The sequence below is a fragment of the Neophocaena asiaeorientalis genome, unplaced genomic scaffold (assembly GCF_003031525.2).
Source record: "Neophocaena asiaeorientalis asiaeorientalis breed wild unplaced genomic scaffold, Neophocaena_asiaeorientalis_V1.1 scaffold106, whole genome shotgun sequence".
Lineage (NCBI taxonomy): Eukaryota > Metazoa > Chordata > Mammalia > Artiodactyla > Phocoenidae > Neophocaena > Neophocaena asiaeorientalis.
The window spans coordinates 2,297,665-2,319,616 of record NW_020172597.1 but is presented as its reverse complement, the minus strand read 5'-3'; the positions used below and the strand labels follow the sequence as shown (position 1 = coordinate 2,319,616).

At 48.6% G+C, this 21,952-nt stretch overlaps 1 protein-coding gene across 1 annotated transcript; it reads right to left on the bottom strand.

The window, feature by feature from the left end:
* Positions 1 to 7,320: 7,320 nt before the first annotated feature.
* Positions 7,321 to 18,257, bottom strand: UTP11 (UTP11 small subunit processome component). Its single transcript, XM_024738894.1, has 8 exons — positions 18,113 to 18,257; positions 13,592 to 13,653; positions 12,274 to 12,376; positions 11,653 to 11,766; positions 11,057 to 11,150; positions 10,830 to 10,960; positions 8,768 to 8,878; positions 7,321 to 8,037 (listed from the first exon to the last, which is right to left on the bottom strand). The coding sequence occupies exons 1-8, from the start codon at positions 18,173 to 18,175 to the stop codon at positions 7,954 to 7,956; spliced, it is 762 nt and encodes a 253-aa protein (XP_024594662.1). The 5' UTR covers positions 18,176 to 18,257; the 3' UTR covers positions 7,321 to 7,953.
* Between the last annotated feature and the right edge of the window lie 3,695 nt (positions 18,258 to 21,952).

Genomic DNA, 21,952 nt, shown 5'->3' with positions numbered 1-21,952 from the left:
GGGGCGCGGGTGTCTCCAGCCCCAACTGGAAGGTGCTGACCTCGACATCCCCAGCTCCCGCCAGAGGAGGGCATATGTCATAAGACGAGGCAGGGTAGGAGGCGTTGCCTTCTGTGTACACACTCATGCACCACCTGTGCCCATGAACACATGTGGGTAAATACACACACACACACACACACACACACGCATACACTTGGCCCTACCCTGGTGTTATCCCTGCAATGGAAGGAACTTCATCCATTATTAGAAAGAACCCATGAAGGGGGTCACTGTCCTTCGTCCTCTGGGAGCCTCCTCGCTCACACTCACGTAGACATACATGCTCACACGCCACATACGCACACACAGAGCAGTGCGAAGAGGAAGGGAAGAGAAAGGCCAAAAGAAGAAGGTAGGTGAAGACACTGCATGTGCCCAGAGGGCAGCTCCTGGGATGGGGGCGGCAGGGTGCCTGGGGTGCACTGAGTGGGAGGGAAGCTTCGTGGCTTCCTCTCTTCCCCAGCCAGCGACCAAAGGTCAGCCCAGGCGGCTCAGCCACGTGCGGTCCACCCACCCACATCGGGTCATGTGAGACCAGGACCAAAGCCTCATCAACACGCCATTGTCCTCCAGAGCCCAGCCTTGTGCTGGAGGGAGCAAGCCTCCTCCAGCCCAAGAGCAGTCAGTGCCCCTCCAGAACCTGTGGACCCCTCCTGAGGGGACCCTCTCAGCCCCCGCCTTAAGGACAGCTGCCTGACGCTCAGGCTAATGCTATCCTCTTTGGGGCCTTCCGTCCCCTTCTGAGAAATGGGAAGGAATCAGCTTTCCACTTGCACTGAGAGTGCCTGGGGTGGGAGTAGTGAGTGAGCAGGGGGAGGAAAGGCCCTCTTTCTCATATGCCCTCCGAGGGGTGCATATACCACCCCATGCCACCCCCCTCCCCGCCCATTCCCCACATACTGTGGAGGGGAGAGAGAGTAAAGCAGAGAGGGCCCAAGAGTTGCCCTGAAGGTCATCTTGCACGTCAGCACAGGGATGGGCCCCAGAGCCCCTTGCGCCCTGGCTCCTAGCCTGGACCACAACACAGGCTCCATTGACTCCTGGGCACCCTCTTTCCCAAGATGCACGCAAAGCTGTGGGCTCGTGGTTCCGGCCCACGGGCCCCTGAGTCCCACAGGGCTCAATGGGGCCTAGCCCCACAGGACTCACCCAGGAAAAGAGGCCAGAGCTGGCTGGCTGGACGGTGTGGGTGGAGGCAGCTGCCAAGGGGCTGGCAGGAGAGAGGGAGATGGCAGGGATGGACACTGCACCTACCCAGAATCTCCTCGATCCAGGCTATTGGCCCTCATGGCCAACCCCTAGGCCCTGCCCTACCCAGTCCGGAGTGGAGTCAAAGATCCCCAGTGCCTCCTCTACCCACCCCTAATCCCTGCTGACTCCTTGCAAAAACAGGGACCTCTGCCCCAACACTGAGACTAAACCTAGGGCAAATCCACCCTGGCCCACCCTCTGTCTCCTATAAGGGAAGTCAGGTGGAGAAGGATGGTTGTGTCTGCAGGAGGGGGATCAGAGGAAAGCTGGGCTCCTGTAAGGGGAGGGCTGCCCCAGCAGGATGACAGAGAGATGATTAAACCCACAGAGAAGATTGATAAGAGAGCTAAACAGCTGCAGCTCTGCAAGGTGGGCTGGGGACAAATCTCATCTTGTCCTGGCGGCACTCTAGGGGGGCTGGGCCAGCCTGGCTGAGCTCGTGACCTACACATGCTCACCCAGCAGAGGTTGGGGCGGGGGGGGGCTGCTCCCACCTTCTTCCCCCACCCCCAGGCCTCTGATGGTGACTTCCAGAGCCCAGCCCTCACTCCTGCCGGCCCGGAGCTCGGCCCCCACGCCACACCCGCCCTGTACTCAGGCAGCGCAACCCTTCTCATAGGTGCCCCCTTCACCCACGGCGTCTCTGCCACAGCTCTCACTCTCGTTATTATTAGACGTGATTTACAGCGGAAACGCTGAGTCAGACAAACCAAGACTCCCCAGGCAGAGGCAGTGGGAGAGGAGAGTCCAGCGGAGGTGGCCCTCTTGAGGCAGCGTTCTCGGAAGAACGTGAGGAGATGGGGGTCCGGCATGAGCTGGAGGGTCATCTCTCCTGTTTCTCCTGCTTGTTCCAGGCCCCGGATCCTCACCTGGGTCTCTTGGACATTCAGACCCCTTTTCGGATCCCCCACCCAGGTTTTCAGCCTCTGATCTTCCTCAACAAGTTGGAAGAGAATAACCCAGGGATTCAGAAGTCTTGACATCAAGGTGGTTCTGCTGGGCCGTTTCCTCATACCAGGGCTCGCGGTCCAAAGATGGAGAGAGGCAGGAAAAGTGCATTGCTGGGGTCCCATCCCCCCACTCTGCAGCAGAAAACACAGTCACTGTGCGCTCGTGTGGGCGTCCGAAGGCACCAGGACACGTGGGGCACAGTTCCCGCTCCCACCTTGTGCTGAAGAGCTCTGGCGGGCAGGTCCGTCTCTGCTCCCTAGGTCTCTGACTCCCTGGCAGGGAGGAACTGGGCATTGTTGCCAAAAATAAACGTTCGCTCTCCCGCTCCCTGGCTCCCGGCTCCCACTCATTAGGATGCGTGGCGTTTGGCTGCGGTCCCACACCTTGCAGCTCATTATAAATATGCAGTCGCTGCTGGCGCTACCCCAATCATCTCTGCAATCAGAGCTTTTAATTAGGTTAATTAAATTGTATCAAATCTCGCAGGGACGCAGTTCACTGATGCTGACGAGGCAGCCAAAACAGACCCCAGCTCCTCTGCTAATGAAGGCCGCTGCCTGCCTGCGCGGTGAGGGAGCCCAAGCGCATACTAAACAGGCGCACCCTGTGGGAGGAGCTGCTGCCCAGGCCCTGAGCTCTGGGGACCTGGCAGGGAGCGGGGTCTGCCTCCAGCCCACCAGGCTCCAGCTGCAGCAGACTCCCGCCCCGGGTGACCTTCGCCTTCACTATAGAACTAACCGGGGCAGCTTCTGGAGCCCAGACAGGTGGGCAGGGTCGGGGCTCTGAGCACCTGCCACCCTTACACGGCAAACTTAGGTGTGCCCCCAAGGTTCACTGGCTCCATCTGGGGTTTCCACTTTCCCTCTCCCGCAGCATGGCCCGACCAGGCCAGGACCCCATCCCCTACACACACACACACACAGCCAGACTGAGACTACAAGGCTCATCCAGCCACTGCTGGTCTAGTCTCCATCTGCCTTAGAAGCCATCTGCCCCTGTCGGGGTGGGTGTGGTCTATAATGCTACCAGGCAGTAGCAGGAGGTGGTGGCACCCCTCAGTCTCCACGTGCCAGATGGACCCTGCATCTCCCCACCTACCACTCCACCTCAAGAGCCCTCTCTGAGGGAGGGACACTTGCCCTCTAACCCCCTGGGATCAAATTAGTTAGAGATGCAAGACGGTCCCTCATTCCCTAGCCCCTGCCTGTCCTGAGACGGCTGTCCCAGTCCCCTGGCAATCCACAGCTGGCCACAGGGGGCCACAGGCTCCAGAGCTAGAGAGGGCCCTGCAAAGCTCCTCCCGTCTTTACGCAGGAAGGGAAGTGCTGCCACCTCCAAAGGGACTGTCCCCAACGCTCTGCTCAGCCTGGCTCCAACCCCCTCCTCTCAACCCCTCTGTCACTGGCCTCAGTGTCGCTGAGCAGCTGAGGAGAGAAGATGGGGAAATTTTCAGTGCTCTCGGGACATGCTGTTTCTGCTGCAGAAGCTGGTTTTTTGGCTTGGAAAGGTTTTTTTTTTCCACCCAGTAATGTGAAAACATGAAACCTGAAACCAACCCCCCGACATTTGCCACCGCAGAGAGAAGACTTTGGGGGAACTAGGAGAGAGCTGTAAATGAGTCAGGCTGATTCAGGGCAGGGGGGGCTGCCCAGCTGCCTCCGGGGCACCAGAGTTTCATTAACACTTATGGTCTGGGCTTGACCGTCAGGTGACACACGACAGGAGGAGAGAAAAGGACTTCCTTCCCACCCTCAACCCCAAACACAGCAGTCCCCAGATAAACTCCTCTTGCTGAGAAACAGCTAGGTCCTTGGCTCTGACTTGCACCAGCCTCTACTACCACCACCCCCCCCCTCGCAGCACCACTGCCCCGACACCAGCCAGTCTGCTCCCCTCGCACAAGAAAGGAAACGGCCGTGGCCATTACCAGGGCCATCGAGGGATGCAGCCAAGACTGGGTAGGGAGAACTAGAAACCAACTCCAGTTAGGAGAGATACAGATTAGACAGCACTTCCCCAAAGTAATGATGGATTCAGGAATAAGGAACAGGGAGATTCCTTACAGGGAGTCTGAAGAAGCAGGAGAGATTTTTTCCCCTTGACTGGAGAAGTTAGGAAAGGAGGGCAAGCAGAAGCATGAACTGGGCAGCCTCCTGAACCTCCTAACTCTACTCGCTGGACTTGGGAAAGGAGGCTCTGCCTCTCGGCGTTGCGTAGCTGCTCTGGGCTCCTTCCCTACACTTTCCGCTGAGACAGACCCAAGGGAGCTGGGCGGGAGCCCTGCCAGCAAGGAGGCCCCATGACCTGGCTGGCAAAAGAGAGCACACCCTCCGACCCCAGGAAGTAGCTGCACAAGAAACCTGCTGACACAGCCCCAGGATGGTATCTCAGGTCCCCCATCTCCTCTGCTCACCTGGGGCTTCGGCCCACCCTTCCCCAACACGCCGTGCACGAGGCGGCTCTGTGAACCGACGCTGGGAGAACTTGAGGAGGAAGGGAGGCCGGCACCATTCACCCACTCGCCTGTCTCAAGTCCCAACAGGCCCCAGCCTCACCGGCCTCCACAGGTAGGCAGGGCGAGTCTGCATCTGCTGGCTGCCTCCCCTGCTGGAGGCCGTGCAGCTCTTAATTGTTCGCTGCCCCAGAGACAGCAGCATGGGGAGACAGCAAGCCGTAAACAGACACTCAGAACTGCACGTGGGGAGACCCCACCATGTCTCAGTGGAACCACCCTCTGGACGACTTGGGACTCCAACACAGGCTTCCTCCATGGTCCTCACTAGAAACGTGAAGAGAAAGCCCTTTCCTGCCCAGTCCTTTGGGGGCCACACTTATCTCATGCTAGGGGAGCAGCGATGGAGAAAATCTTTTTTCACAAGAGTTCTACCATGTGGCATTAAATGCAATGAACAAATGCATACTAAGCACCTGTGGAGTACTGGCCACGTCAAACAGCAGCACCCCGAGAGCTAACCCCAGCGAAGGGGCAGCAGCGCCACCTACTGGGCCCTTTCCCACCCTGCCGCCAGGAATCAGTTCAGTAAAAGAGTTTATTCAAAAATAAGGGCTTCCCTGGTGGCACAGTGGCTAAGAATCTGCCCGCCAATGCAGGGGACACAGGTTCAAGCCCTGGTCCGGGAAGATCCCACATGCCGCGGAGCAGCTAAGCCCACGCGCCGCCAACTACTGAGCCTGCACCCTAGAGCCAGCGAGCCACAGCTACTGAACCCACACGCCTACAGCCCGTGCTCGGCAACAAGACAAGCCACCGCAATGAGAAGCCCGCGCACCACAACGAAGAGTAGCCCCCGCTCACCACAACTAGAGAAAGCCCATGCTCAGCAACAAAGACCCAACGCGGCCAAAAATAAATAAATAAAATTAATTTAAAAATATATATACAGTAAGGCCTAACACTCTCCTGCTTCAATCAGAAGGGCCCTAACAGGTGGCAGTGGCCTGAGCCAGGCTGGTTGGGTCTCTGCTGGAGAGACCTGGGGCTTCCATGTCACCCGTGGAGCTGCCGCCTTGGAGACTTGGATTGTACAAACCTGAACGACACGTGTCCTGCCAAGGAAAATGTTCTCCACCTCCGCAAGCCGCCACACTCCCCCTGGCACAGCCACAGCAGGGTGCCACCAAGAGTCCAAGGCACCCCTGGCCCTGGAGGGGTGGATCCAAAAGAAACGAGTCTCTTTCCCAAGCAAGGAGCCAGAAGTCTGAGGTTCCAATGGGCACTAAAACGTCAAAGCCCTTGGCCTATTTTCAGGACCCATGAGGCTGGAGCCTCTTAGGTTAAACACAGGGGCAGCCAATCTCTTCCCTTAGAATCCTCGGGCCTCGGAGACAGCCTTCGGTTTAAGAGCAGCTCAGGACCCCTAGCTTTATTCCCTTACAGTGAGTGCTCTGATCACTTCTACCCTGGACCTTCCTGCTCCATTTGGCCTGTACACCTACATAGCATTTGAGGACTTGTGGGTGTGTAATCTGCGTACATGAAACCCCAGTGGTGTGTTCGTGCACACACCTGTGTTTATGAAGCCTTGAGAGCCTAGAAAGTGTGTGCACCTTTGTGTGGGCGTGCGCTTCACCAGAAGGCCTTTAGGTATACCTCCACCCTCCTCCCACCTTCCTCCCCGGCGGGGGCAAGGCAGCCACAGCAGCGGCAGCAAGCAAGCTGTTCTGTCCCGGGAACAGACTGCTGCTGGAACTGTTGGCTCCTCTGTCCAACGCCCATGGGATGAGTCCCTTTCCTGACTCAGGCCTCAAGTCTCCAGACGCCTCTGTCATAAGACCATCAACATTTACTTAGCACAGCACCTTCCCAGACTGGGAAGCACTACCTTCCTGAAGGCAAAAGCTGCTGGCTTCCAGTCCCCTGGCCCTTCTTCCGGCTTTCCAGGGCTCCCAGATCTGAATCCCACTGAGTACACCCTTAGGGAACAGGCTTTCATTTCAGGCTTTGTATAAGAACATAATAGTCACAGGAATTTATTAAGCTTTAGTAACTTTTCTTTTTAAATACCCGCAGAAGAGTGCTCTTCCCCCTCCAGGGGGTGAGGTGTAAGCGAGCCTCCCAGAACCCTGCTCCTCACACATCTGCTCTAAGCACGCTCAGCCCTGTCCTGACTGGCCTTGGCCTACCATCCCTGTGTGGGCAGGCAAGGGAAGGGTGAGACTCTGGGAGGTCTATGTGTCTGCCGCACACACGCTGGGATACTATTTCTAGGGTGAAGGCCTGTACCAAGCCATTTATAGCCTTGGAATCAAGAGCTGGCCAGGAGGGCAGGAACAGAGAGCCAGGTCTGTTCTGATCTGAGCTTCATCAATAAAGAAGAGCTGCCCCTGTGAGTTCTTAATTCCAAGGGTTTCTATCTGCAGCTGTAAAGTGTAAAAGAAAAAAAGTCCTTCCTGGCTAACGTATGCAGCCACCTGAATAGCCAATAAATTAAGAATGAATGGGGGTAAAATCAGGCTATCCACTGGTTAAAACATTATGCAAACATTAGAAATATTTACTTTAATTTTTACTATGAGCACATATTACTTTTAAAAATTTAATGATGTAACAAAATGGAAAAGAGCTAATGATTTAATAGTAAGTGAAAAAAGTAGGCCATAAAGGTGTTTAATTACAACTACAAAACACAAAAACCAGTGCCAACCTCTACAAAATGGAGGAACTCAACCAGAATGCTCTTGATAGTCGTTCACCTCCATTTCCCTAACCTCCTAGCATAGTTAAGTATGCAACAGCTATCTGTCGTTCTTGAATAAGTATTGGGATTAGAGATGAACTCACGTGTTTTCCAAATTTGCTATATAAAAGATTATGTAACTTTTATAATGAAAAAACATGAAAGTATATAAAAATAAGACTGATTTCAGGGAATTCCTTGGTGGTCCAGTGACTGGGACCTGGCGCTTTCACTGCCTTGGGCCTGGGTTTGATCCCTGGTCGGGGACCGGGGATCCTGCAGGTTTCGCACAGCGGCCAAAAAAAAAGACTGATTTCAACAATTCAACAACCCACAAACAATTTAGACAGGGGGAAGGGGCTTTAACACTGTTCACATCAAATGTCAGATCTATAATAAATTACGGTTATAAACAGGAAAACCAAATCATTTAGAAGAGTGGAATCTGAAGTTACTGGAAAAAAAAAACATAAACTCTTCCACGTGGAATGACAGGCTTATCTTTAACACTTCAACGTTTTCGACGACTCTCAAATTTGTAAATAGCTGGGGAGTTGACTGTTTCTTTCTTCACCTTCACCTTCTGAGTTTTATCCTACAAAAGAGTAAAAAGTTACCAGTAAATAGTAGGAGAGGTCTGTGTAAAACAGCAAGTTTAATAAACTACCTATTAGAAAGCCCCTAATTCAGCCCGTCTCAATGTTCAAGAGAGACAAAGCCCTTTGTCCTAAGGCATCCCCAACGCGATGAGTCAAGTTCTCCCCTGGGCATCTATAATGAGGCTGGCTGTGCAGAAGTTCTTGTGAAAATTGAGAAGAAAGGTACTTAAATCATTATCTTGTAGGGCTTCTTCTCTTACGGAACCCAAGTTGAGAAAGGCAGACCAGAATGATCTGCAAAGCTGAAAATCTTGACATTTAGAGGAATGATAATATGAAAGGGGCATCTTATATTCCTTAGCTCTGCTATTTAACTACACAATGTTGTCTATTTTTAAACACCAATGAGTGACACGCACTGTTTTATTAACCTGTTTAAATGTTACAGATAGATGCTCATAAGCTATAAAGTTCATATGTCACCCGATCCTACCCTTTGCTGTTCCAAAGCACTGACTAATAAGCAAGCCCCTTATTACCTTCTTAATCAAGGAACATTTCAACACTGTCAGAGTAACAGACACTGGCTCAAACCACTGCCCCTGAGGAGCAGACATTTTCACTGGGGTTGGTTTACACACAGCTGAAATCCAGTCTCAGTTTAGAACTTTACAAGGAAAAAAATAAAATAAAATAAAATGAAGGCCTAAGCCTCTCTCTCCTCACCAGAAGATCTTTGCGAGTCTGAATTTTCTGTGCAATAACAAACAATTTCTTCTCGCGCTCAATCCGCTGTGTCAGGCAGTTATACTGCTTTTGCCTCTCTTTCGCTATTTGCTGCAGAAGAAACACACATTTTCAGCAAAACAATTAACAGGGTAAAAATGAGTAAGAAACTGTTTCTTAATCCACTTGGGCCCAAACGCATAAATGGTTTCATCAATTCCCTCCTTACCCCAGAATCAACATAACAAGAGACTCTGAAGTTGGCCATTTTAGGAACACCACATTCCAGAGCTCCATGGAAACTTGGAGACTTGCCCATGGACACAAGGCTCACCTGGAGCAGAATCAGGACTGCGCCTCGAGTCTCACAGATCCCAGGAATCTTTCCACTACTACACTGAGCTGTCCGAGCGTCCCGGTTACCTAACGTGCAGGAATGAACCAGTGCTGGAAACCCTACACAATGAGTAGAGAAGCAGAGAAGGGCCACCGGGCAGTGTGCTGGTGTCAGAACCGCGGAACTCAGAGAGCAGAAGGACTCTGTCAGTGGAAGCTGACCTGAAAATTCTCACTGCTGATGACCCCTCGAAGACCAATGGTCCTTCAATGTGGGGGGATCACAGACCTCTGAGAAACTGATGAAAGCTTTGGATTCTTTCTTGACATAAATGTATATATGTATTCGTACAAATTCATACAAATGTATATACCCAGTCACACAAAACTTCAAGGTGGGAAGAAGGTGTTCATAGAATTCCTAAAGCCCATTCATGGATCGCTCACTCCCTCCAAGTTACAGACTAAAAATTCCCTTGCAAGCCACCCACCAGCAGTCTCTTAATAAAAATAATTTTGCTTTAAACAAGACAGTCAAAAGAAACAACACCACTAGACAAAAAGGGCAATCCAAACCTTCCCAACTTCTCAAAAGCTAAGATGGTGAGCTATTCTACATAGGACTTCGGAACACCAATCTCTTTAGGGACTACTGCAACACTTGAGAAGTGTCGGCGACACAGCTAATTGAAAATACAACTACATGACAAAGAGGGTTATCACTAGAACACCAGTCAGCCGGCTCCTCGGCTGGAAGTGTTATCTACACAGAGGGGAATATTACTGGGCCTTGGATTTAAACAATTCACAAATTCTAGCGTAGTCTCACAGCAGTGGTTTCAGACAGCTTTTGTTTTCACTTTGTTGCACAGACTGTTGATTTATGGGATTACCCAATATAATCAAACTAATTAGGGGTATTTATATTACTAAAGCAAATTTAGCTGCCTCTGAGCTAGAGAAGCTGCTGTGAAATTAAACAAAGCTGATGCAGTGTAAATGATTCAAATCCAAACAGAACAGCTGTCTGCTTGAAACACATTGACAGCATTTTTTTAAATGAATCAGTCAGAAGTGAGAGTTCAACTCCAGAAGACTTGGAGAAAAAGCATGTCTTCTCACAAACCCAGTTACAGTGATGGAAAGCACCGTAAGGACAAGTCAATACAAAAGTTGGGGTACAAATGCAGAACATGAAAGACCTTTTGATATGCATATTCACTGTTAAAGGTTTAATATCAAAGTATACCAAATCCCTTCATCTTCAGTGTCCCCTCCTTTCTCTGCCTTTTAAAACTGTTGCCACCTGTCACAAGCATTGAAAGCACAAAGCCCAGGGTCAGAGGTAGGATTCAAATGCAGACCTAGGGAATTCCCTGGTGGTCCAATGGTTAGGACTCGGTGCTTTGCCGGGGCCCGGGTTCAATCCGTGGTCAGGAAACTAAGATCCCGCAAGCCTCGCAGCATGGCCAAAAAAAAACCCCAAAACAAATGCAGACCTAAAGGCCAGAAAGTAAGCTCCTGACCACTATGCTACACGTCCTCTAATCTTAGAAACCAAGGAACCCTTCTCCACTTCCGTTCCCATCACCAAATCCTCCTTCCACTTCTCTAAGAGAACTTAGTAAGTTTTCCAAAAATAATCATCTTAAATGCAGTGGGGAGAAAGAAAAAAAGAACCTAGATTCCCATAAACTCAGACCTGAAGAAAAATGGAGAAAATTACCTTAAGTCGAGTCTGATTGTTAACTCCTTTCACTTTCTCCTTCTGCAAGGTCTCTATCGTAGGTCTGTTAAAGACTCTGTCGACTAGTTCTGGGGCTGTTCGCAGGTGAGTTGCAATATCAAACTGTTCGACTAAAAGTCAAGACAATCCTTAAGGCGCTGTCTCTGACACCAAACAACACAGACCAATATGCTAGACTGTCCCAGAAACTTTCAAACATTTCATACCTTCCTTTTTGGTGTCAAAAAAAAACACATGCTTTTTCTGTTGCTTCCCCTGGAAATCCAGCAGATGGAGCTCTGATTTTAGTCTTTCAATTTTCTAGGATACAGAATATGGTCTCATTTTATATTGGGTTCTTCTAGGGTATCAGAAATGAATTTGCACAAGTTTAGACCATTCCACATCATTATCACCAGCCTGCAAAGAATCTGCTTCATTCTTTTAAAAGAAAGGACCACTAACATTTATCAAGCACCAACCACATGTCAGGTAGGGGGCTAGCTAGGCACTACACAAAACTCATTTAATCCTTACAACAATCCTATGAGATAGAAATGTGGAAACAGCCCCAGGGAAGTTAATTTGCCCATAATCATGGGGCTAATGAATGGCAGAGCCAGAGTTTAAACCTAAGTCTGTCTCAAACTTGACCTCTTTCCATTCCACCACGCTGACTATACTTTTAAACCATTATCATAACTAAGTGTACTTTAAGATTGGAAATGCCAGAAGAAATCAACTTACAACTCGAGATCAATGGATTTCTATTTCTCTTCTTAACCAACAAAAACATATCAGAATAAAGAGTTTTAGTTGTTACCTTAGCTTCTGCAACCCTTTTCATTTCTATATATTTGACATCCTGAGTTCTCATTAGTTTCAGCTGCTCTGGAGTTACTTCTTCCTTAGTCTCCTTAATAACATGAACTCCATCCTAAAATCCAAATTTAAAAGATACGTTTCCTATTAGATTAAAATCATTAATAAGTTGTTGGCATAGTTCCTGGCTGGAACAAAGACAACCAAAGGCAACATACAACAGCAACACAATGCACCAGGCCCCCAAGACACACATTCAATTCAGCACCTCCAATCACCCTCTCAGAATAGCTCCAGGCATCAGACAACTGCAAGCGCACGCTGCTCATGAAGGGGCAGCTTTGCCTTTTGCATAATGACCAGGAGCACCTGACCAACTGGAGAAGAGCTAAATAAAAGCCTAGGGTCCTAGCTACCCATCTCCTCCCTCATCCTTATCTTCCTTGTTGAGTTGGAGCTCAAAACACCAACTGAGGGACTGTCCTGGCAGTCCAGTGGTTAAGACTCTGTGCTTCCACTGCAGGGGACATCGGTTCAATCCCTGGTTAGGGTACTAAGATCCCACATGCCATACGGCATTGCAGGGGGAAAAAAAAACCCAACTCATCCATTAGGCACCCACCTGGAGTTTAACCCGAGTCATTTTATAGTAGAATTCATCTGGATTTTTTTCAAGAGCCTTCTTCCGGAGAGCTCTAAGGTATTTTTGCTTTTTCCGGTAGTCACTGAAAAGCAGGTTAAACAACGTTCATGGCAAAAAAGGAAAAAAAAAACCACAACAAGCAAACTTTACAAGCATCTAATGATACATACAAAATGAAACTCAAAAAAGCCAAAGGAGTGACTACATTCGGCCCACACTCCAATGTCACACTCCACTGTCAGATGTTGAGCTCATCTCTTTGTGGGTCCTCTCCTATCCCTGTTCTACCTGGAATTAACAGTCCCCATTTCACGTTAAGTTTTACTGCCATCTACATCATTACAGGGAGAGACCCAACAAAGCACAGATTACAACTCCTCAGACGGGGTTCTGATGCAAGCTTGGGCACCGAGTGATCAAATAAGATTCAGAAACTACACGTTGTAGTATAGCATAGTGACTAGAATCGTGGACTCTGGAGCCAGACTGTCTGGGTTCAAATCTTGGCTCCACCACTTCCGGCTGAGTAATCTTGGATAAATTAGTTAACCATTCTGTATCCCAACTTAATCTGTGAAATGGGTGTGATAATAATAGTATCCCCAAAGACTGCTGGAATAAATGCATGTAAAAATGGTAACTCTCTTAGAACACTGCCTGGCCTAATGACAGCACTCAGTTATTATTATTTGCCTGAAAAACTCTGGAACCCAGAGCAATCCACTTAATCCATCACCAGCTGCTCCAGGGGCATAAAAAGGACCTCAGCTGACATGCATGGCTAACAAATATGAAATGTTTTGTAAATAAAGTGCTAAAGAAGAAGAATAGGGATAATTGTTTTATAAAATGTTTTCGAAGTTCATTATCACCCACACTCAGTCCCATGAATCCATCTTTCACATGTCTTCATTCCACACCACACATGGTGATGTAAGAGACTCAACAAATGGAATGTTAGATTCTATCTTGAACTTCAAGAAAAGGGAGAGAAAAAAGATTCGGCTTTTAGCTCAAACACCAAGGCAGAAGCAAACCAAAGCCACTCTGAGAAAACGATCTGGAGCAACATAATAAAAAAAATTCTCAATGCAACTACAGTTAAATAAATAACGCTCTGCCTAAACAAAGAGAGAAGTTTAGGGCCGCAGAAAAGTATCTGACAGGCTGCCAGAGCTTTGGCCATTTTATCAATGGCAGGAAATCATCCCCTGCTGGACACTCAGGCAATTCAGCTGTAGTACAGGGAGGCTGTAAGCTTTTCTGGCAGCACCGCTCCCAGAAAGACTGTACTCACTCTGCGCGAAGTTTGTAATCTTTCTTTTTCTCCAGCAGGCCCAGATGTTTTCGAAAGCTGGGCTAGAAGACAAAAGGGAAAAAAAAAGTGCTTAGTTTCCTCAGCAAACACATACCCGAATCAACAGGACACCTGACAGGAACAAGAATCTTTGGAGCGTTCAGTAAATCCATGTCCTGGCAGCCAATGTGCTATCCTGTTCCCTCCCTTCCCCCAAATGGGCACTGCCCAAGGATGAGAGGCCAATGCAGGCGCCAGAGAGGTCACAAGTACTGCCGTAGTAGGCTTCTTGGCCTATTAAGGACAGAGAAAGGCAACAATGACTCGGCACTAAGAAAGCAGTTGCCAGTTGTACTAAAATTACTACAGACTTAATCCAAGGGTTTATAAAATACTACGAAGGGAAAACATAGTAACAGGGAAGCAACTGTGGTTAAGAGAGCTAAATTTAGAGTCTGAAGAACTGGGTTCAAATCCAAGCTTTACCTCTTAACAATCTGTGACTCTGGGCACTTCACTTAACGTCTCTGAGCTCCTGTTTCCTAGCTATAAAATAAGAACGATAAGATCTACTTCTCACGACTATCCTGAGGGTTTAATGAACCTCTGTAAGTGGTAGTTGCCCGCACACAGCCTGGCACATAGCTAGTGTCCAGCATATATGTACTGTTATTATTCTAATTTCAGTACTAAGCATGAGAGAAAACCAAGTATGACAGAAAATACTTTCTCTGATACAGAACTTGGATAGCATGAAGGTACAAGGATTAAATCTTGGTATTATCTTTCTACAAGCTATCACTACTTGAGCACTTAACCTACGGCAAGGTCAGTGCTAGATGCTTTTGCCTACATCATCATAATAGGCCACATTTATTAAGAATTACCATTACATTTTAGGAAAATGTGAAAATATAAAATTAAAAGGAAGAAAAGAAAATCACTATAAAGAATTTGTATGGGGACTTCCTGGTGGCGCAGCAGTTAAGAATCTGCCTGCTGGGCTTCCCTGGTGGCGCAGTGGTTGAGAGTCTGCCTGCCGATGCAGGACACACGGGTTCGTGCCCCGGTCCGGGAAGATCCCACGTGCCGCGGAGCGGCTGGGCCCGTGAGCCATGGCCACTGAGCCTGCGCATCTGGAGCCTATGCTCCGCAACGGGAGAGGCCGCAACAGTGAGAGACCCGCGTACCGCAAAAAAAAAAAGAATCCGCCTGCCAATGCAGGGGACACAGGTTCGATCCCTGGTCCGGGAAGATCCCACGTGCCGCAGAGCAACTAAGCCCATGCGCCACAACTACTGAGCCTGCGCTCTAGAGCCCGCGAGCCACGACTACTGAGCCCTTGTGACTAGAGCCCGTGCTCCGCAACAAGAGAATCCACCACAATGAGAAGCCCCCGCATCGCAACGAAGAGTAGCCCTCACTCACTGCAACTAGAGAAAGCCTGCGCCCAGCAATGAAGACCCTACACTTCCAAAATTTTTTTTAAACTAAAAGAATTTGTATGTACTTTTACTTTGCTTTGTAAAATCTAGGAGTTTTGACATTCCCAGAAGGTAAAAAAAAATTCCTGTTCTCTTGTTAGGATGAGTATGTAACATGAGTAAATAAAATTTTTATCAAGGTGAAAAAAAAAATGAAATACTGTTACAAAGCAATCTGCTATGCTCCTTACACACAATGTCATTTATCCCCAAACAATCATGGAATGTGGATAAAGCAGGCACTACTGTTACCCCAATTTTCCAAAAAGGGAATGAGGTTTAGAGAACAACTTGCCCAAGAACATAGACAGAACTAGTAAGTGGCAAAGCTAGAACGAGACCTATTCTAACTGGGGACACAGTCTGATCTTCCCCACCCTCCTACACTGCATCCTCTTCCACTTTGAATATTCTCGATGTTTGAGGCAGTACATAAACTTCTCTACTGTTTAAACTTGTATAATAACTTGAGTGGAATTTTTAAAATTTATTTATTTACTTGTTGGATGCATTGGGTCTTCGTCGCTACACGTAGACTTTCTCTAGCTGCGGCAAGCAGGGGCTACTCTTCATTGTAGCATGTGGGCTTCTCATTGCAGTGGCTTCTCTTGTTGTGGAGCATGGGCTCTAGGTGCATGGGCTTCAGTAGTTGTGGCGCATGGGCTTAGTTACTCCATGGCATGTGGGATCTTCCTGGACCAGGGCTCGAACCCATGTCCCCTGCCTTGGCAGGCAGATTCTTAACCACTGCACCACCAGAGAAGTCCTTGGGTGGGATTTTTAACAGTCTCCTCTCTCATCCTCTACCTTGAAGTGATGCAAGAAATAACTCAATATTTAAAATAATACCCAAGTCCTCTCTTGATCATTATTATTTTAATTATAGCAGACAAAGAGAAGTTGACAGAGAATAGAGAAAGAACACTCAAGGGTCAAAAGAGCAACAAAGTGGGCTTCCCTGGCTCTCATCAATGTGTTTACCAACCTTTCCAGCATGGCCTCCTCCTCACCTCTCCCACAAAGATCCTCTATTCCCACTCAGACATGGCCATGTCATGCTCTTTGCCTCTGTCTTGTCTACGAATCCAAATGAACTACCCACAACTGTGCCTTTGGACACGCTATTCAACCTCTTTAAGCATCAGGTTCCTCATTTGTATTGATACAAATGAGGATAACATCTGCCTCACAGGAATGCTGTAGGATTATACAAGATAATCCTCGTACAGCATGTTGGGCTGTACCTAGCATACAGTCAGTGCTCAAAAAGTGACAGTTATGGGACTTGCCTCATGGCACAGTGGTTAAGAATCCACCTGCCAATGCAAGGGACATGGGTTCGGGCCCTGGTCCGGGAAGATCCCACGTGCCGCGGAGCAACTAAGCCCGTGTGCCACAACTACTGAGCCTGCGCTCTAGAGCCAGCGAGCCACAACTACTGAAGCCTGTGCGCCTAGAGCCTGTGCTCCGAAACAAGAGACACTGACATAAAGAGAAGCCCGCGCAACACAATGAAGAGTCGCCCCCGCTCACGGCAACTAGACAAAGTCCACACTCAGCAACGAAGACCCAACACAGCCAAAAATAAATAAATAAAATAAATTTTTTTTTTTTGACTTCCAAGTCCAACAAGTTTCACTGTGATGCTTTCTCTCATCATCTCTCCTCTTCCCACTCATGTTCCTTATTGAGCATTTTTGTTTGTTTTTTAATTTGGGGTTTTTTTTCCCCTTTCTTTTTTTCCCCCCCTCTCATTGGGCATTTTTTTTATGCATCTCTTATAAAGTTGCTTCTTTATTCAACTTTTAGTAGCCTCTGGATTCAAAACACTTGGTCTGATCCCTGGCTTTGCTGATTGCCACCTACAGCTGTATGTCTTTGGGCAAATTACTTAACCTATCTGAGCCTCAGCTTCCCCATCCGCAAATGTAAGAAAATAATAGTACCTACTTCCACAAACTCTTGAGAGATAAATGAGATAATGAGGGTAAAGCATTTTGCACTTTGTCTGGCTCTGGCACACAGCAAGCACTTCTAGCTGTTATTTTTAGATAGTTCCACACAATGGTCCAAACAAGGTGGCAGATTATCGATACACTGCTCCCAGCACACCACTGAGCATACAGCAAGTGCACAATAAATGTCTGATAAATGCTATTAAGCAGGAAGACTGAACTGTGGTTGGGAGGCCTTAGTTCCATCCCATCCATCAGTGACACAGCTTTAGACACATGCTTCTCTTTCTCTTCCCCATCTGTAAAATGAACTTGCACCAGACATCCCTAAGGGCCTTTCTGGATCAGATATTGTGTGATTCCTGAGAACAGAAGAATAAATTGATTCTGCATATATTAAATGAATTTCCACTCAATCTCTCCACACAGACACACCCTCCACAGAAGTCCTGCAATTGTTTATTCGGTCTGAATTTGGTGTTTGTGACTGGGCAAGTCAATTCTGTTCTTTGGACCTCAGTTTCCTCATCTGTATAATGGGGTTGGAAAACACCAACATTACATGGTGAGACATAAACAAAAAGCGTACGTGGCAGATCTCCATGGATCTCAAAGCCCAGGCATGATGATGATAGCACATTAATTAACTCCAATCTCTTCGGTATCAGCCTGCATACACAGCGGACAGGGCTGAGTATCTTTAGATGTGGATTCCAGTTCCAGCGGGGACACTAATTGGCTGTGTGAACTTTGACCTCAACTTCCCCAGAGAAGATCAAGCACTTTACACACAGTATCTCATTTAACTACTTCAATGAAACCTTGCAGGATAGCTTTGATTATCTCCCAGGAATAGGGACAGCTGTGCTCTCCCAGCTAGAACGACCACCCCCTCCTCCCCGAACCGCGAGGGTCCGCCCCAGCCACGCCTGCGTCGTCAGCATATATTTGCATGTATTTACAAGCAACATCTCCGCACAGAAAAGGCCAGGACCCGCAGCTGGGTACGTGGGGGGTAGGCCCGGGGCAAGAATAGCACGTGGGGCCACCGGCCAGCGTTCGTGGGGCCCGTGCGGTCCTACCTGGCTTCGCTCTCTGTGTTCCCGCTGCCGCGACTTAGCAGCTTTCCGAAAAGCCGCCGCCATGTCTGCTCAGTCCTGGAAAAGCTCAGTAGACAACGCCGGGTCCGCACCGCCTCGTCCACTGACCCTACCGGATATAGGCCAAGCCGCCAGAGGTTTAGAACCGCCCCCTTCCTTTGTGCAGCCTATCCAGCGCCTGCTTTTCCGGAAATACGTCATCTAGCAAAAGGCGTCCGCGCCAGGCTGCTTCTGGGAAGTGTAGTTCTCTAGGTCTAGCCTCGTGACTCTACAACAGCCAGTTCTTATTCGCCAGAGCCTGTCCACGTGTACGGTGAGTTCGCCTTCGTGATCCGCTCCGTTGGCACCTGGGAGCATCGTGGCTGGCACTGTCCTTGGGGTGAGCTGGGCCTGGAGTGTGCGCATGTGCAGTCGACTACATCTCTGCTCCGTTTGCCGTGTTTATGCGGTGTATTTGTATACACTGCTAGGTATAAGATAGGTAACTACTTTAGAACTGACTGTATAGCACAGGAAACTCTACTCAATGCTCTGTGGTGACCTAAATGGGAAGGAAATTCAAAAAAGAAGGGATATATGTATATTTATAGCTAATTCACCTTGCTGTATAGCAGAAACTAACACAATATTGTAAAGCAACTGTACTCCAAGTAAAAATAATAATAATTAAAAAATATAATTGCGTTTCAATGGTGTGTTAGTTTCTGCTTTATAACAAAGTGAATCAGTTACACATATACATATGTTCCCATATCTCTTCCCTCTTGCGTCTCCCTCCCTCCCACCCTCCCTATCCCACCCCTCTAGGCGGTCACAAAGCACCGAGCCGATATCCCTGTGCCATGCAAAAGCTAGGGGCCCTGTGAATTTTCTGGTGTACCGGAAAGAGCACTCTATAGAGAGACAAGCATCCTTAAAACCATGTCTGGCTCTGCCATGTACTGGCTGTGTGACTTTTGACAGGTCGCTTTGATACCGACCAGTGTTCCTGGCCTTCCCCAACCAATAGAAATTGACTAGAGGCCAGGTAAGAAATTCAGGCAAGGCTTTATTGGGGCCCCTGCAGGTGCAGGAGGGAGCAAAAACAGGTAACAGGTTCCCTTGCTTGCTCCGGGAACTGTGGGCGTGGCAAGCTCGTTCCTTATATGGGGTGAGGGTTGGGGTGTGTCCAGGGGTCAGGCCAGAGGGGTGGCTTAGGTGTGTTCTGCCCACGCCTTTGTGGTGTTGAGTGCAGGGGGCATGCGCAGTACCCTGCTTTTGCTTCCAACACCCCACCCGTTTTTTGCTCCTGACTCTTCAGAAGTGGCAGTTGGGGTTTTTTTGGTCTTTTTGTATCTTTTGGTCCAGAATTTGCCCCAATCGCACATGCACGCAGTTACTTGGCTTTAATGAGCATCATTTCTGTCATCCATAAAACAAGGATAATAACAGCACGCACTGCTCTCCTCATAGGGCCGTCAAGGGGCTCATAGTTGAACAGAGGAGTTAATATCATGGCATTAGTTGTAAAGTTCTAAGTCCCTCACACCCTCAAGATGTGGCTGACAGAATGAGTGTCAGAGGCAGTACAATGTAATGATTAGGACCATAAACCATGGAGGCGTGTTTGATCCTAACTGTTACCAGCCAAGACAAAGTTAGCTTCACAGAACCTTAGTCTCCCATGTGTAAAATGGAGGTAATAATACTATACCTACAGGATTGTTGTGAGGATTAAATGAAATAATATGTTTAAAGTCCTTAATACTGTGTTCACACATCTGCAATTTCACTATCAGTTAGAGCTATTATTGTTATTATTAATATTACTAAACCTACCTGTAAGGATTGAGAAAGGGTTGAGCACAGCAGAACATTTCAGAGGCATTTGGCTTCTTTTCCACCACGTGAAGCTAAACTTCAGCAAGTTCTGTAACTGCACCCATTTCTCATGACAGTGCTCATCTCTCCAGCTGAGGACCTCTGGAGAAATCCTCTCCTCAGTCCCTAGAGGTGTGAATCCAGTAGGCCAGTGGGCGTGTAAAAGCTGAAAGTAGCTGAGATCTGCTATGTGAAAAGTTTTTTCCTGCCCCTGAGTCTGAGCCTTGCCCAACTAAGGCCACATGCATTAGCAAAATTCCATCTTATTTGTTACTTAACCATTGAAAGACAAGGCCCTTCATGATCTGGCCCATGCCCACATTTCCAGCCTCATCTCAATTAAGAAGCCCAGCCATCAGACTAGGTGGCAGCCCTAGTAGCTCCTGTCACTTCCCCTGAAGAAGGCATTGAGTGGCAGGGATACCCAGGAGAAAGCAGCTCTGCACATTGGAAGTGGGGGGTGGGCCTTCAAGTCGGCCCCAGATTTGAATTGCACATCCACCACCTATCAGCTTGTGATTTAGGGCCACCTTGTCAAACTCTCTGAGCCCTGTGTACTACTCTGTAGAATAGTGATAGTAATAATAACCACCTCACGTGGCTTTTGTAAGAACTGAAGGAAGTAATGACTGCCACTTAGCACGGTGCCCTGCGCGTAGTTGGCATTTAAGCATAGGTTAGTTCTCCCTCTACTCTTCCTCCCCCACGCTCTGTAGCAGTCACTCATTTTACCCTCTGCACCCACAGACCCATTGCCAGGCTTGGGGTCACTAGGCAAGTGTTTCTGGGCAATCTGAAAGCAGGTGTCTGCTCAGCTAGGAGGCCTGCACGGGCTGTAGGCAGCCCAATGGGTAAGAGTGAGCAATGCGCCAGAGAAGGAAGGAGTTTTCTCACTGTGGGGAGGAGAGCTTGTGGTTACAAGCATCAGAGCGTGATTCAGCACCCAGAGGAAACCATGAGAGTCTTGCCACTCGTCAGTCACCCAGGGCCTCCTTTTGTAAACCATTCCAAGGTGAGGGAACAGCTTGGGAGACCCTGAACAAGATAAGGAAGGTGGGGCGGGGGCCTCCAGGGTGAGGGAAGGGACAACCAGATCCCACTCACCCAAGGCCAGTCAGCCAGCACTCAGGCTCTGCTTCCAGCCCCGGTCAGACACACCTGTTCCCTGAGAGGGGGGGAGGACTGATGGGAAACAGGAACAGGGAGTCCATGAGGCTGATCCCTAGACCTGCCTGGGGCACGTCCACGTGGGTCAACGGAAATTAGAGCATGCAGGGAAATGCGAGCCTACTGGGGAGCTGGAAATGGGGAGGGGAAAGAATACAGCCCCTGCCCTACACCAGTCTCCCTCTCTCAGGCTGGGCCAAGTCAAAAGTCTCCTAACTTTTCTGGGCCTCCAGACTCCAAGTCCAAGAAGCAGAATCTTAACACTTGACCAGGAAAGAGAGTGTTGGAGCGGAGGGAGTGTCCCACATGTTGAATACCTACTATGTACTTTCATCCAATCCTCGCAAGAATGCTGTGACACAGGGAGTCCCCCACTCTGAACAGATGACAGACTGAGGCTTCAAGAGGTTAAATGACTACAGAGGCGATAGAGCCTAATGATTAAGCTCTTTTTTTGGCATAAGGAGCTTTGACATTTGACTGTCTGGATTTGAATCCAGGCTTTTCTATTGTTAGCTGTGTCACCCTTGGCAGGTTACCTACTCTCTCTGTGCCTCCATGTTCTCATCCTTAAATCAAGGATAAAAATACATATCTCACAAAGTTGTTGGAAATCAAGTGCATTAATATATGTAAAGTGCTTAGGCAGGGACTGGTGCAAAGTAAGGACTCAGGAAATATTGGCTCTTATTCAGGCAGCTCATCGGAGATTCAAGCCGTGAGTAAAACCAGAGACCCCAAATCACTTTGCTGTACAGCAGAATTAACACAACATTGTAAATCAACTGTACTAAA